Source organism: Neomonachus schauinslandi, chromosome X (genome assembly GCF_002201575.2).
Source record: "Neomonachus schauinslandi chromosome X, ASM220157v2, whole genome shotgun sequence".
Classification (NCBI taxonomy): domain Eukaryota; kingdom Metazoa; phylum Chordata; class Mammalia; order Carnivora; family Phocidae; genus Neomonachus; species Neomonachus schauinslandi.
Genome location: NC_058419.1, coordinates 20461450 through 20475924, shown reverse-complemented (window position 1 = coordinate 20475924; position 14475 = coordinate 20461450). Strand labels below are relative to the sequence as shown.

Sequence of the window (14475 nt, the reverse complement as noted above, 5' to 3'; positions counted from 1 at the left end):
AGTAATCTCTACACCCTATGTGGGGCTTGAACTCATGACCTTGAGATCAAGAGTTGCATGCTCTTCTGACAGCCTGCTGGGCACCCCAAGATTTGATTTATTTATTTTTTGTTAATTTTTTAAAAGATTTTATTTATTTGACAAGAGACACAGCGAGAGAGGGAACACAAGCAGGGGAAGTGGGAGAGGGAGAAGCAGGCTTCCCGCCAAGCAGGGAGCCCCATGCAGGGCTTGATCCCGGGACCCTGGGATCATGACCTGAGCCAAAGGCAGACGCTTAATGACTGGGCCACCCAGGCGCCCCAAGATGATTTTTTAAACTTAATTTGAGGGCACCTGGGTGGCTCAGTTGGTTAAGCATCTGTCTTCGGCTCAGGTCATTATCTCAGGGTCCTGGGATCGGGCCTCACATCGGGCTCCCTGCTCAGTGGAGAGTCTGCTTCTCCCTCTCCCTCAGCCCCTTCCCCTGCTTACTCTCTCTCTCTCAAATAAATAAAATCTTTTTTTTTTTTTAAAGATTTTATTTATTTATTCATGAGAGACAGAGAGAGAGAGAGAGAGGCAGAGGGAGAAGCAGGCTCCCAAGGAGCAGGGAGCCCGATGCGGGACTCGATCCCAGGACCCTGAGACCATGACCTGAGCCGAAGGCAGACGCTTAACCATCTGAGCCACCCAGGCGCCCCTCAAATAAATAAAATCTTAAAAAAATAAAGTTAATTTGAAATATAAAAAATGAGTTGATTTATGAACCTCTGACTTCTGTTCTCGGGAAATCATCTGTAAAGTGAGGTGTGTCTATAAGCCTATTTTAGGTCAAAGGGGCGAGGGGAGAGATTTCTAGTTTGAGGGACAGTGCATGGAGTTGAGATGGGAGTTGAGAGATCACGATCCCTCAAGGAGTCAGTCTCAGGTTTAGCCATGAAGCACCAAGTCTCTGAACCCTTGCTTCTTTTGCAGTAAGTGACCTTTCTAGCCCCTCGCAGGTCCAAGCCAGTTCTGAGCAGGACAACAGGAATTGTTCCGGGTAAAGCAGAATCTGTTCCGTGGGTTTCTGTGTTCGCTCATTTAACAGTGGATGGGGCCAGAGAGACATTCAGGAACTGAAAGCAGTTGAGAGTGTGGAGCAGGGAATACAAGGCCGAAACAAATCACGCACTTGGTAGGAGCTCCAGTGCGCTTGCTCACTGATATGCACAACTTTCCTCCCTTCGCCCACCCGTTCCCTTTCAAAGAGAACAGAAGTTAATTTAGAAGAATCAGGTTTTATTTAGTGATGTGAACATTAAGAATCTGCCTACATGGTTGAAATATTCACAAAGGACTTTACCATTCACACTCATATGCAGAGGAAGTCTGCTGAATAAAAAATGCTCCTTTACTCATCCAAGCTGCTGTCAGGGACAGCAAAGTGCTTGCCTGTTCCACTGGGGGGCTTCAGTCCTCGTGAATGTTGAATAGTTTGGCTACTTCATTGAGATCTTCGTGTTGCTCACCGTCCTTAATGATCTGAGGGAGAGAGGAACAATGGGTCACCGACTCGCTTCGTGTGCGCCAGGCCAGCCTGCACAATGGGGAGGCCTGGGCCAGTCCCCACATCGCCCTGGGAGGGAGCTGTGGGAACAGCCTTCTGTTAACCCCAAATGAGTGTGTGCCAACTCCCGAGCCACGCAGCCAAGTCCTGAGTGAAAAAGAAACGCTCCTGAGCCAAGGCTACACCTTTGCTCCGCTCAGGCACAGTCTGACCCAGGTGGACAATGCACAGCAGGGCACCCGATGAAGTCCGGGGTGCGTTTTCCCATCTTCCTCGAGGAGCGCTGACAGGTACCCACCTTCCTTGCTATTGGCATTCGGTTGAAGATGTTCCACAGCACGATCCCCACCACCACTTTGTCCCTGAGGTAGAAGATGACGCCTTTGCCGTAGTCCTCCCCTTGGGCAGGGACCTGGGGGACTACAGGATTGCTGGGAGGAACAGCGATTTCTGAGGCCTCAGACTCTGTCTCACTCTCTGAGCGGATACCAGTGCCTGTGGCCAACCCCCAGAACAAACAAAATAAAAACAAAACAGAGTCACTTATGAACTTAGGAAATTCTAGGAGGCAAGTATCTTCCGACACCTGCTTCAACCTGCTCCTAGAGGATTTGTTTTTATGCCCCCTTAGTAAACACTGGCCGTCTCCAGCTCCTCTCCGCTGGCAAAGCCGACAAAAGCTCTTCCTTGCCGTCTCCGGGGCCCTGCGTCAGTCTGACCCAGAACTTCCCTCCCTTACCATTTCATTTTAAATGTATGCTATAGAGTCTTTCCTGGTATCTGGATTTCTCCAAACTGCAGAAGACTTGCTCTTGTCCTCTGAGAAACATTCGAGAGCTGCACAGTCCAGTACAGTAGCCACTAGCCACAAACAGCAATTCCAGTTCCATTATTAAAAAGTAATGAAAATTTAATCGATTTTAACCAAAACTAAATCAAACGTAAAATTCAGTTCCTCATTTGCACTAGCCGCATTTCAAGTGCTAAATAGGCACACGCACCTAGGGGCTACTGTAGTGGACAGAGCAGAAACAGAACACTGCCACTGGAGCAGAAAGGTCTATTGGACAGTGCTGCTAGAGAGGCCCTCTGGCCAAAGCAGGAGAGGGCACTTCCATATGGACAAACCACAGTGGAGGGGGTTCCTCCTGGGGAGGGGGCATGCTGTCCTCTGAGAATGGTCAGGCTCCTAACAATACTGCCCAGGGTACAGAGTAGTGCTCTGGAGTTTCTAAGTCCCCGGGGCCCTCTCCTGGATCCACTTCTCTGGAGAGGGCCGGATGAAGGAGCGGGTGTATGTTACCCACTTGGATTACACAGGAAAAGGACCTACATGTCCATGTAATGTCTTGTTCTCTCCTTTAAAGAGCAACCTGTTCTTGAAACGCCTCTGACAAGAGGACACGGAGGTTAAATAACTTCAGCTAGGGTCATGGAAGGGAGAGAGAATAGGTCTAGGAGTTAATGAAAGAGTCGTGTGTGGGAGAGAAGTTCATTCCGTGAGAGATGCCTCCCGTCTAAAGAAAACCTGGCAGTAAGATGTGACAAATGGAATTACAGGCAGCTCAAGAATTACTTGGCCCAGTTCTTCATGGCCCAGGGTCCGTGGAGGATTGCAGGTCTTACACTAAGGTTCTTGGGATTAGTAGGAGGCTAATAATAATAATGATAATAAAAAATAAAAATCTTAAAAGTTCAGGTTTTCTTCAGTGCGCAGGGCTTCCCAGTCCCTAGAGGCAAACTAAACCAGCGTCGCCGAGCCAGTCGCTGCCCAGAGGATAGGACGAACACCCACCACATCTGAGTCTACGCTCTGACCAGGATACCTGATTTTGCCAGCTCTCAGCCCACGAAAGAGTAAGGACTTCGGGTTGGGTTTATTTTAAAGTCGGGTTTATTTTAAAGCACAACATGAAGAAAGGCTTTCACTGACAGTTCCCTCTGGCCAATACAGAAACCCCTTGTTCAGGAGAATCTGGACCACTGCTTCTCAAGACTCGTCTCAGAGAAGTAGTTGGGCTTCCTTACCGGACTGCTCTGTGGCAGATTTTGGGTTGTCTTGTGCAGTTGCTTTTGCAAACACACCGACTGTGGGCAAACTACTGTCCACAAGACCAATAGCTTCATAGCCAACATCGGGGCCCAAGTCACTCCTAAGGAAGGAGAGAGAAGAGGGTGTTCTGTCAAGGGGACTGCAAAGAATGACACGGTGGTATATATTTTTATTTTTTCTAAGACACCACACTTTGATTCGTGCCAACCAAAGAACCTGGTATGTACAACAAGGGAAAATGCCAAACTGATCGGTCTGCTTGCCAGGGCATCTGGGGACAATCGTGAGAAAGCACTGTTATCCCAAAGCAGCTTTTATTCTCCTTAAGAAGCCATTATACATATCACATATCCATACACTAATCTACACTTCCTGAAATTTATCCATGCTTTTATCCCTTGGGGAGTGATGGGTTCATCAACTTTACTATTCACTACGTTCCTTTAACTCAACCTGAAAGTGCCCTGCTGGCGCTGTAAAGGGTGCTCCATATTTACAGAATTCAGAATCTGAGATCCTGTACGGCTTCATCAATGGATGGTATCTCCTCTGAGCCTTCATTTGTTCAAGGCTGGAATGCCTCCATCCACTTGATCATTTTATTTTAATTGTTCTTCTTGAAAACTTCTCCTATCATTATCACACTGTTTTTACTACGCCAGGAACTTCGAAGAGTATTTGTGCCACCGACACACGATGGTTTTGTAATCACGTGAGGCTACTACTCATGGTTTTGTTTCTGGTGCTCTACCTTTTGCCATCATTTAATTAAGTGATTAAGTAAGTAAGTAAGTAAAATTTGAGGACAGTTGACACACCGTGTTACATTCATTTCAGGTGTACAACTTAGTGATTTGATGAGTTGACACACTGTGCTGTACTCACCACAAGCATAGCTACCATCTGTCCCCTTATGCTATTTGAGTATCATGGACTAAATTCCTTATGCTCTGCTTTTTATTCCCGTGTTGTCATTTCTTGACCATAGAAGCTCACTGGACTGGTATCTTCAGGGAATGGTCTACAGTGACTTCTCGGATACTGGTCCTGAGACCTAACTGATGATTATCTACCTATGGACTCTTTTGTTCCTAACCGCATTATCTTACAGGTGTTGACCCCGAAACCCAGCTGTTATGTTTCTGCTGCCCGCTCACAAAACTGTGTGGGATTGTCCTGAAATGTATTCTCACCAGCTGAGAATTTCCCCAACAGAAACTGCTTAGAGGCTTCTGAAACCTTGAAGTTTTTTATGTATCCCATCTTTCAAAGCAATAAGAGGAGAGTGTGCCAAGTAAGGCCAATCCCAGTACTCAGGAATGTCTTTTGCTATTCAGAGAACTGTCTATAGATGCCTGACTTTGAACTGCTGATCTTAAGGGTTACATATGAGTGGGCTGCTTTTTTTTTTTTTTTTTCTTAAAGTAATCCCTACACCCAACATGGGGCTCAAACTCACGACCCGGAGATCAAGGGTTGCATGTTTCACCGACTGAGCCAGCCGGGCGCCCCTGGGCTGCCTTTCTGTCAGTACGTTGGGCTCATGAGGGTTAGCACCGAAGAACAAATGAAAACATACTGCCGTCTCTAGGTAAGAGTACACGTTTGTACCGCCTACTGTAGCTCAAACTCTGAGCTATTTTATCAGAAGTGCTGATGCCATCTCCACGCATTCACCTAGTCTAACTTATGCCAGGTGGGGCCTTTTACCAGAAGGCTGCTTGGGTGTAGAATGCACGGAAACAAGATGAAATTTTTCTCCCCTCTGTATGAAGCTAATTGGCCCACGTGGAAACCAAACTGTAACTCTGGCTGCATTAATTCCGTGTTCTAACCAGTTGAGTCCGCAAGGTACAAAACTATTACCAGAACATTGACTGATGCCAGTATGGCTTAGCAGCTCCAGTCATATTTTCTCCAGCCAATCTTCCACTCACAACAGCGTGATCATGGTGCTCTACCCGCCTCCTACCCAACTTTATATCGTAGAAGCATGCAGCATCTCCTGCCTTTGGAAACAAGTACATTATATGAGCACGTGATAAAACAAAAACAAAAACAAAGACAGAACATACATTTTGAGGGCTCAAAAAAACCCTTGTGCCATTAACTAATTAGTGTTTTCCATGTATGGGCCAGAATCACACCTACACTTACTAAAAAAAGTTGAGATTCCATTTTTAAAAAACTATTCTATGCTAACCCCCCAAAACAAAAATACTATTTCTATGCTTCCACAAAGCGAACCTAAATCTTCTATGCTGCAGCTCACACCTATTTCCTCTCTCATTCTGCCCTCAGCAGAGACCGAATATTTAATAACTGTGATTTGCAGAATATTCTTTCCTATGCATGGAAACCAGTTTTTAGGTACGAGACCGCCTCTCACCTAGAAATCTTTTCCAAGATAGGATTTTCTTTCTTTTCTTTTTTTTTTTTAAAATATTTTATTCATTTATTCATGAGAGACAGAGAGAGAGGCAGAGGGAGAAGCAGACTCTCCCGCGAGGGAGCCCAAAGTGGGACTCGATCCCAGGACCCTGGGATCATGACCCGAGTGGAAGGCAGATGCTCAACTGACTGAGCCACCCAGGCACCCCAAGATAAGATTTTCTTTTGGTCATTCAGTATCTATTCGTTCATTCACCAAATATTTATGGAAAACTTATTTCCGTACAAAGCATTATACTGTCAGGGTGGCCGTGACAAACCTGACCCCCCACTTTGCCCACAAAGAGCATATAACCTACCTGAGGAAGATGCAGCATCATTCCTCACTAGAATGCAATGCAAACCAGCAGGGTGCCATGTGACAGGTACAGAGTAAGTGAGCTCAGTGTTTCAAGCAGAGAGAGAGCCTCCGGCTGGAGGTGAACAAGGCCAACCTCACTAAGGATGTGGCACGTGAGTGCTCTAACCCTCTGTGGCTATTCAGACTCCCCCAAGGCAACCTAAAAATCTAACATGTGAGCAGTGGTGAAATAAACTACGAAATCCACTTGGTGGACTATTATATAGTCTTTAGAATCTGAAGTAATGTGGAAAATACATTAGAATGGTAAGTAAAAAAGAGAAGAACACAAATGTTTATTGTAGTACACTCACCATTACCATCTACAACAAAGGGAAAAAAACCTATGCAGAAGAAAATGAAGGGAAGGAAATACACCAAAATATCGGTGGTTGCTGTAGGTGATTTCCCCCCTTTCTCTTTTTATCCGTCCCCCTTTCTCATTCTTGTCTGTCTTCCATATTGAGTGCATATTGCTTTTTTAAAGATTTATTTATTTTAGAGAGGTGGGGAGGGGCAGAAGGAGAGGGAGAATCCCAAGCATACTCCCCACTGAGCATGGAGCCCCATGTGGGGCTTGATCTCACAACCCCAAGATCATGTCGTGAGCCAAAATCAAGAGTCTGATGCCCAGCTGACTGAGCCACCCAGGTGCCCCTACATATTGCTTTTATAACAAGTTTTTAAAAAAATCCAGTACACTCTAGGCGCACCTGGGTGGCTCAGTCAGTTAAGCATCCAATGCGTGATTTCAGCTCAGGTCATGATCTCTGGGTCCTAGGATCGAGCCCTGAGTCGGGCTCTGCGCTCAGCAGCGGGGACTCTGCTTGGGACTCTCTCTCTCCCTCTGCCCCTCCCCCTGCTCATGCTCGCTCTAAAATAAATAAATAAATCTTTAAAAAAAATGCAGTATACTTTATCTTTAAAAAAAAAGCTTTAAGGGAAAAACACCCTTCTTAGTTGCAGAGTCCATAATCAAACACAATACACTTGTAATGATCTAACAATGGGGAAATTACCTCATGGTTCCTACATACTATAGTCTTGTTTGTGTCATAACATTTTTTAAAACAGCTAAAAATAGTGCTCAAGGATAACGAAAACAGAGTAATTTTCCCTTCTAGGGAATGTTATAAAACTGCCTCATCCTCCATTCCCTGGGCTCACTTTCGGGCAAAGAGAACAGCAGATCCATCTGAAAGCTGGGAACATGCCCATCAGGGCAATGCCGATGGCAGCTGCCAACCACAGAACGGGAAGAACTCTATTTCGGTAGGTGCACACACTGTTCATTTCCTTTTCCACTAGCTTGTGGCATGCAGCCATACCTGATCTTGTAAATCAAGTAATGAAGTTTCTGTTCTTCACCCTCAGCCTCCAAACATTCTGACTCTATCTGGGCAAGGTGCTGACGAGCTTTCGCACACTGCCAGGCAGACTCGCTCACGGGCTGGGGACAAGGAACCATGCCCACTCGTGCTGTCGCACACTTACCACCCAGATGTTGGAGCGGGCTTGGAGCTCTGCATTTACCCGGAAGCCACCAAAATCAGAGTCTATCTCTAGTCCACCCGTCTTGGCCAACTCAACATTGGGCTCCAGGCCCACAGCTGCCACTATGTGGTCAGTTTCTACCTGAGGGAAAAAAAGAAATAATTCAGCCAGGGGCGCCTGAGTGGCTCAGTCGTGAAACGTCTGCCTTCGGCTCGGGTCATGATCTCAGGGTCCTGGGATGGAGTCCTGCATCGGGCTCCCTGCTCGGCAGGAAGCCTGCTTCTCCCTCTCCCACTCTCCCTGCTTGTGTTCCCACTCTTGCTGTGTCTTTCTCTGTCAAATAAATAAAATCTTAAAAAAAAAAAAGAAATAATTCAGCCAGTTACCACAGTTTCCATGTATGTCTATGGACATAGCAACTGTACTTTATTTTACTAAGAAGTGGAGCTTTACAAAAAAAAAAAAAACACAAACAAAAAAACAAAAAACGAAAAAAAAACCCAACTCACTGATTAACTTACATAACTCTGGTAAACAGATTTAAAGGTCTACTTTATAAACTTCCTCCAACACAAATCTACCCCACATTGTCGGAACAGAAATCTGCCACCCTTGTAAGGTCTCAAAAATCTGTGATACAGACGGGAGGGGGAAAGTGGTTCACAGGTGTCTACTCTGGCTCTCATCATTCTTATTTTAATGGAGGGAATAGTTCATTCAGAAAATTATGACAATGTTAACGGTGGCTGCCACGAAAACTATCTACTGTTATCAAACGAAGGAGTAAGAATGAGGAAAGGGGAGGGGAGAGCTGGAAGGTCTGGCAGCCCATCTTCCCCTCCTTACCTTCCGGCCATCTTTCAACTTGATGAGTAACTTGCCACCGCTGACTCCAACTGATTGCACAATAGCATTGGGAAGCACCTTAACCCCCTCTGTGAAGGCAAACAAGACCTGAGGCTGGGCGTGCGAGCATCCCACCTTCATGACGAGTAGGGAAGATGACTAAAGGCACCCCCTATCATAAAACCAGTAATCATCAGCTCGCAGGCAGCCTTGGGGAACTGCAAGAACCCACACCCACAGTTCATTTTCAGTACTTCCGGGAATTTGGTGTGTCAGATTCAGAACGCCTATTGGAACTTGGCTGAGTGGAGAATGGTAGAAATATTTCATCTGCCAGGTGATATGGCTTATGTCAAGGGGGTTCCCAAAGAAGCCAACTTTGCGTAGGCCTCATTCAAAGGAAAGAGCGGCAGCATATGGAAAGTCTCTCTACCTCGTCTGACTTTTTCCATGGTCCAGTTGCTGAGGTATTCAGGGAGGATCTTTCCCATATTTCCTTTCTCAGGGAAGAGCTGAATCACTTCTGTACCCAAAGCTCGAGCTGGGAAGAAGAAACAGACTAGGTAGAGCAGGAGGCAAAAGCCAATCCTGGGAAGACAGGAAGAGAAGTGAAGGAGCAGCAGGTTGCCATTCGTGACACACAGGGCAATGCTGCGACCTAGGCCAGAGCTCCTATTTGTGGGGCACTGACAAGGCAAATATAACGGGCACCAGAACTGCTGTCCCTGGATTCAACTACGCACCATGTACTAAGTGCATTACACCCAGGCATCCGCTCAGGCTCACACCTGTGCCTGTGTCCTCTGAACAGGAAGCACCCTCCTGAGAAGATGCCCTGATTTCACACAGCCGAAAACTGACATTAAGGAAAACGGCTGTCACGAAACATTCAAACTGGAACACACAGAGCTGTCGAACTGGGAACCATCGTGCGTCTGAAGAAAGTCTGACTTTTACAGGGAATAGCAGTTCAAATATACATACAACTCTGTAGTCTACATTGCCCTTATCTTAATAACTCACTTTCCTTAATATTTTATTTCTTTTTTAAAAGATTTTTTTAAAGAATATTTATCAGGGGGCGCCTGGGTGGCTCAGTAGGTTAAGCGTCTGCCTTCGGTGTGGGTCATGATCCCGGGCTCCTGGGATTGAGCCCCACGTCAGACCCCTTGCTCAGCGGGAAGTCTGCTTCTCCTTCTCCCTCAGTATGTGCGCACGTGCGCTCTCTCTCTCAAATAAATGAAATCTTTAAAAAAATAAAAATAAAAAAAAAAGATTTATCAGATGCTTAACTGACTGAGCCATCCAGGCACCCCTAAAGGTTTTATTTTTAAGTAATCTCTATACCCAATGTGGGCCTCAAACTCACAACCCTGAGATCAAGAATCATACACTCGGGGCGCCTGGGTGGCTCAGTTGGTTAAGCGACTGCCTTCGGCTCAGGTCATGATCCTGGAGTCCCGGGATCGAGTCCCGCATCGGGCTCCCTGCTCGGCAGGGAGTCTGCTTCTCCCTCTGAACCTCCCCCCTCTCATGTGCTCTCTCTCTCTCACTCTCTCTTTCAAATAAATAAATAAAATCTTTTAAAAAAAAAAAAAGAGTCATACGCTCTACCAACTGAGCCAGCCAGGCATCCCCTTAATACTTTATTTCTGAGGAGTCCTGGCTTAGAGGCTAGAGGAAGGGAAAGAAAGCATTTCTGCTCAGTTGCTCAGATGGCAGCTTTTTGGTCACTAAGGGATTCCTCACGAGAACTAAGCTCAGTGCTTAGCTTTTCACCATATAAATCTTTTTTTTTTTTTTTTTTTTAAGTAAACTCTACCCCCAATGTGGAGCCTGAACTCACATCCCCAAGATCAAGAGTTGCATGCTCTACCGACTAAGGCAGCCAGGCACCCCTTACCACATAAATCTTAATCAAACTCTTTCTACTGATCCTGGCAAATGCATCCCTGGAATTTGTGAGAGCCCCAAAAAGCATGGGATATAAAACCAGAGAAAGAAAAATTGAGGTCACTGCCCAGTACTCACCCTTTCTGCCAAGAGCGCAGGCCAGTTCGCTCCCAAGGAAGCCCCCACCGATTATCGTAATTGACTTGACTTCCCGGGAGATCTTCTCTAAGGTTCTAAAGTCTCCAATCTGCAGGATCACACCAGTTTAGTCCACTCATTTCCCAAAGGGGCATAGGATAATACCAAGAAATATTTTCGGCTAAATCTCTGACATGTAATTTGCACATAAAATCTTGTATGAAGTGGCTCAATTATAGCCTCTGTTACTGATGTAAATTTCTCACCCTTGGAACATTCCTTCTAGCATCAGTGGTTCTCAACTGGGGGCAGTTTCGCCCCCTCCCCCTCAGGGGACATTTGGCAATTTCTGGAGCCATTTTTGGTTGCCACAACTGGGGGTGAGGAAGTGCTCCTTGCAGCTAGCAGGTAGAGGCCAGGGATGCTGCTAAATATCCTATATGCACAGGCCAGCCCCTCATGACGAACAGTCATCCGGCCCAAAATGGCAATGGTGCCAAAAGCTGATAAACCTTATTTGATCAAGAATTTAAAGGATGATAGCAATCTTCTCAAATACCCGTAAGAGTGGCTGGAAAATTTCAGCAGGTGTCCCGAGTAAAGCACAGTGTTAAGAAGCAAAGCCCCCGCTTCCTTTTTCACTTAGGTACTCGAGTTTTCTCTTCAAAGTCTCCGCAGTAACATTTGCAATGCAAAATGCCAAGAGGCTATAAGGAGTTCCAATGACTCAAAGGCATCAGGAACAAAACAACTATGGAAGAGCAATCGGAAGGAACTATATAGCAAGCAATAAAAAACACTAGATGTATTTTTCACCTAGGAGCTGAAAACCCTTGAGTGAGGTATTTGAGGTGCAGAGAGAGGAAGTGACTTGCTCAAGGCCAGATAACAAGTCTATAGAAGAGCCATAAATAGAACTCCCATCTCCCAATTCCTGGGTGGTTACTTGGGGACCACATGATTATGCTACCTCTTCAAAAACCAAAACAATGAAAGCACTAAAGCAGACAATTACCTTTCTGAAAAGCGTTGTTCTACTCTTCACCTCTGCTCCAGCCCTATCAATGGCAGACAGACTTCTTGGAGTGCCTCCTGGAAATAGGAGGAGGAAAACCCTTTAGCCCACCGAGCGGGGAGCTAGCCCAAACGCTCCCCCCCAAAAGGTGGTGCTGTGGCGAGCGAGGTTCTGCTGGTGCCACCTCAGCATCCACAAGACCCAGAGGCTTTGTTTCCCTTCACCTGGCCTCCCAGCAGGCTTCTTTCAATTTCCTTGGAGAAGCCATTTGTGAGTCTCTACAAAGGGCCCGCCCTCCCTGGAGATGGCCACAAGGCCTCGGTTTTTCCTTCCCCGATCCCTTTTAGGGGCATCGCCAGAAAGCATGCTATGTTTGTTTAAGCGACCGCTTCAGTCTCCTCTCTTGATTTCTTTTTTTTTTTTTTTTTAAAGATTTTATTTATTTATTTGACAGAGAGAGGCACAGCGAGAGAGGGAACACAAGCACGGGGAGTGGGAGAGGGAGAAGCAGGCTTCCCGATGAGCAGGGAGCCCGATGCGGGGCTCGATCCCAGGACCCTGAGATCATGACCCGAGCCGAAGGCAGACGCTTAACAACTGAGCCACCCAGGCGCCCCTCCTCTCTTGATTTCTGATCACAAGTGGCAATGAAGCTGTGAGGCTGTATCACTTCTGGGGCACAGGGAGGAGAGCAGAGGGCAGGGGCTAAACGGGGAGAAGAAAAAAAAAAAGGCCATCCTCTTCAATACCCATCTGTGCCCTTACCCAAAGGAGCAGCAGGGGTACTCCAGAAGGGCTGCTGATCAGATGCCTGTAGTTAGCTGGGCTTTGCACCAAGAGAAGCCACCCACTTCAGAGAGACTGGGTTTTGGTTTTCTTAAGATTAAGTAATGCCTTCTATACTAAAACTCGAATGAGCTGTACCAGGGAAGAAATTTGTCTGGAGAAATACTCACCTGTTGCAATCAAGCACTTTTCATAGGTTATCTGAGAGCCATCGTTAAGTTTCACCATGTTGCCTCTCACGTCGAGCTGCACTACCTGGGACACACACAGAAAGATGGAGAGATGAGTTAGCTTAAAACGCTTTGGTATCGAGACATAATTCACATAACATTATACTTACCATGTTAAAGTGTACAATTCGTGGTTTTTAGTATATTCACAAGGTTGTGCAACCATCACCACTATAATTGTAGATCATTTCCATTACCCCAAAAAGGAACCCTGTACCTTTCAGCCGTCAGCCCAGGGAGTATTCGTTCTTGACCCAGGGTGATCCTCAAGAAACCATTTCTAAGTAATCACTGGCACCACAGTTTCTGGTACCCAGCCTCTTCAAGTGGTCATACTTTCTTAAGCAGCCAACATTAAAACAAATCCCCGCAGTCCCCAAAGTCCCTGCCCAATTTGTGGAAATGGAGAACAGAGACAGACTTTTCTGCTTGGCTTTTTTGGAAACCTTATTTCCTGGTTAACAACGCTCCTACATCCTCAACATTTTTACAAGATGTTTTGTCTAACTTCTACCCTTCGCTAGAACTCAGCTCTCCTGCCAAGGATAGCTCACATGTAGAGACCGCTCATTCACACACACTCCTCCCCCATCACACCCAGGGGTGGGGGTGCTGGTTGCTGCTGCTGCTTCCAGATTCGTGGGCCCTCACGCCCCTCTGAGAAGCACCCACCTACATCCTATCAGTCACTGTTATGCAGCCACCTCCTGGTCACTCCTCGTTCACTGAAGACCTGGGAAGCTGGCTCATCCTTTTCCTCCCGAGCCACATCCAGAATCCTCTCTCTTAAAGCTCTACTTCTACCTTGAATATCCCATTTTTTGGTCACAATTTTCCATTCTTCCAGCTTTTTTTCCAGTCCTGCTGTCACCCCATACTCGCTTTTTATTTTCTCTGCTTACCCAGTGGGCTGTTCCATTCCAACTAATCTGGGCCCATGCTAGATCACCCAAACTGTTCTCCTGCTACCACCTCTAATTTCCTTGCACCCTCCTCTTTCTGACGGTGAAGAGCTTGAGATCTGGAGTCAGAGAGACTAGAGATCCAGTCTCTGCTCCCCTCTCTACTAGCTGCGAGGCCATTCGTTCAAGACATACTTATTAAGCACCTACCATGTCAGGGACTGTGTTAAGTGTTGGGGACATGATGGTGAGAAAAACAGGTAACTTCCCTGTCTCCAGAGTCTAGTAGCCAAGGCAGACAATTTAACATATACAATCAAGAGTGAGAAATGCTCTGATAAGGGCAGTACAGGTAGCTCTAGGGACATGTGATAGGGGCCCTCCGTGGAGCTTTCTGGAGGCAACGACATAAACTGGGATTGGATGGGTGAGTAGTTTCTTTAGCCTTTGGTTTGTCCTTGGGTAAGCTCTCTCTTCAATCCAACCCCACTAACTCAACCGTCACACTGCTCACTCTCAGATAACCAACCACCTGGTACCCTAGTTTATTGCAAGAACAAGTGAAGCCATTAGATGTGATCCTCCTTGGCTTCCCACCTCCCAACCCCCACTTCCGTCCTTCCAGCTTCTGGGATGAGGTGTCCTTTCTGTGCTGTTTCTGTGCCTAAGCCCCATTCCCTTCCTTTCTCGCCCAGAACCATCTCCTGGCAGTTACCACTCACTACCCCCTTCTCTGCTGACATCTGAGGCCTTCAGCCCGTTAACACACTTCGGTCCGTCCCGTCCTCAGAGCCCC

At 46.5% G+C, this 14475-nt stretch overlaps 1 protein-coding gene across 3 annotated transcripts in view; it reads right to left on the bottom strand.

Annotated features, from left to right (window-relative positions):
* Positions 1–1246: 1246 nt before the first annotated feature.
* AIFM1 (apoptosis inducing factor mitochondria associated 1) overlaps positions 1247–14475 on the bottom strand; it is a 34288-nt gene continuing 21059 nt past the window's right edge. For 2 of the 3 annotated variants that reach the window (XM_021685728.2, XM_044911832.1), the window contains exons 7-16: positions 12718–12802; positions 11762–11838; positions 10747–10855; positions 9149–9256; positions 8716–8804; positions 7870–8010; positions 5451–5593; positions 3560–3684; positions 1830–2026; positions 1247–1506 (exon numbers count right to left, since the gene is read on the bottom strand). In XM_021685728.2, coding sequence (XP_021541403.2) covers positions 1435–1506; positions 1830–2026; positions 3560–3684; positions 5451–5593; positions 7870–8010; positions 8716–8804; positions 9149–9256; positions 10747–10855; positions 11762–11838; positions 12718–12802 — 1146 coding nt within the window. In that variant the 3' untranslated portion in view covers positions 1247–1434. The remainder of the gene's footprint in view (positions 1507–1829; positions 2027–3559; positions 3685–5450; positions 5594–7869; positions 8011–8715; positions 8805–9148; positions 9257–10746; positions 10856–11761; positions 11839–12717; positions 12803–14475) is intronic. The other variant, XM_044911833.1, reaches the window with a different exon arrangement.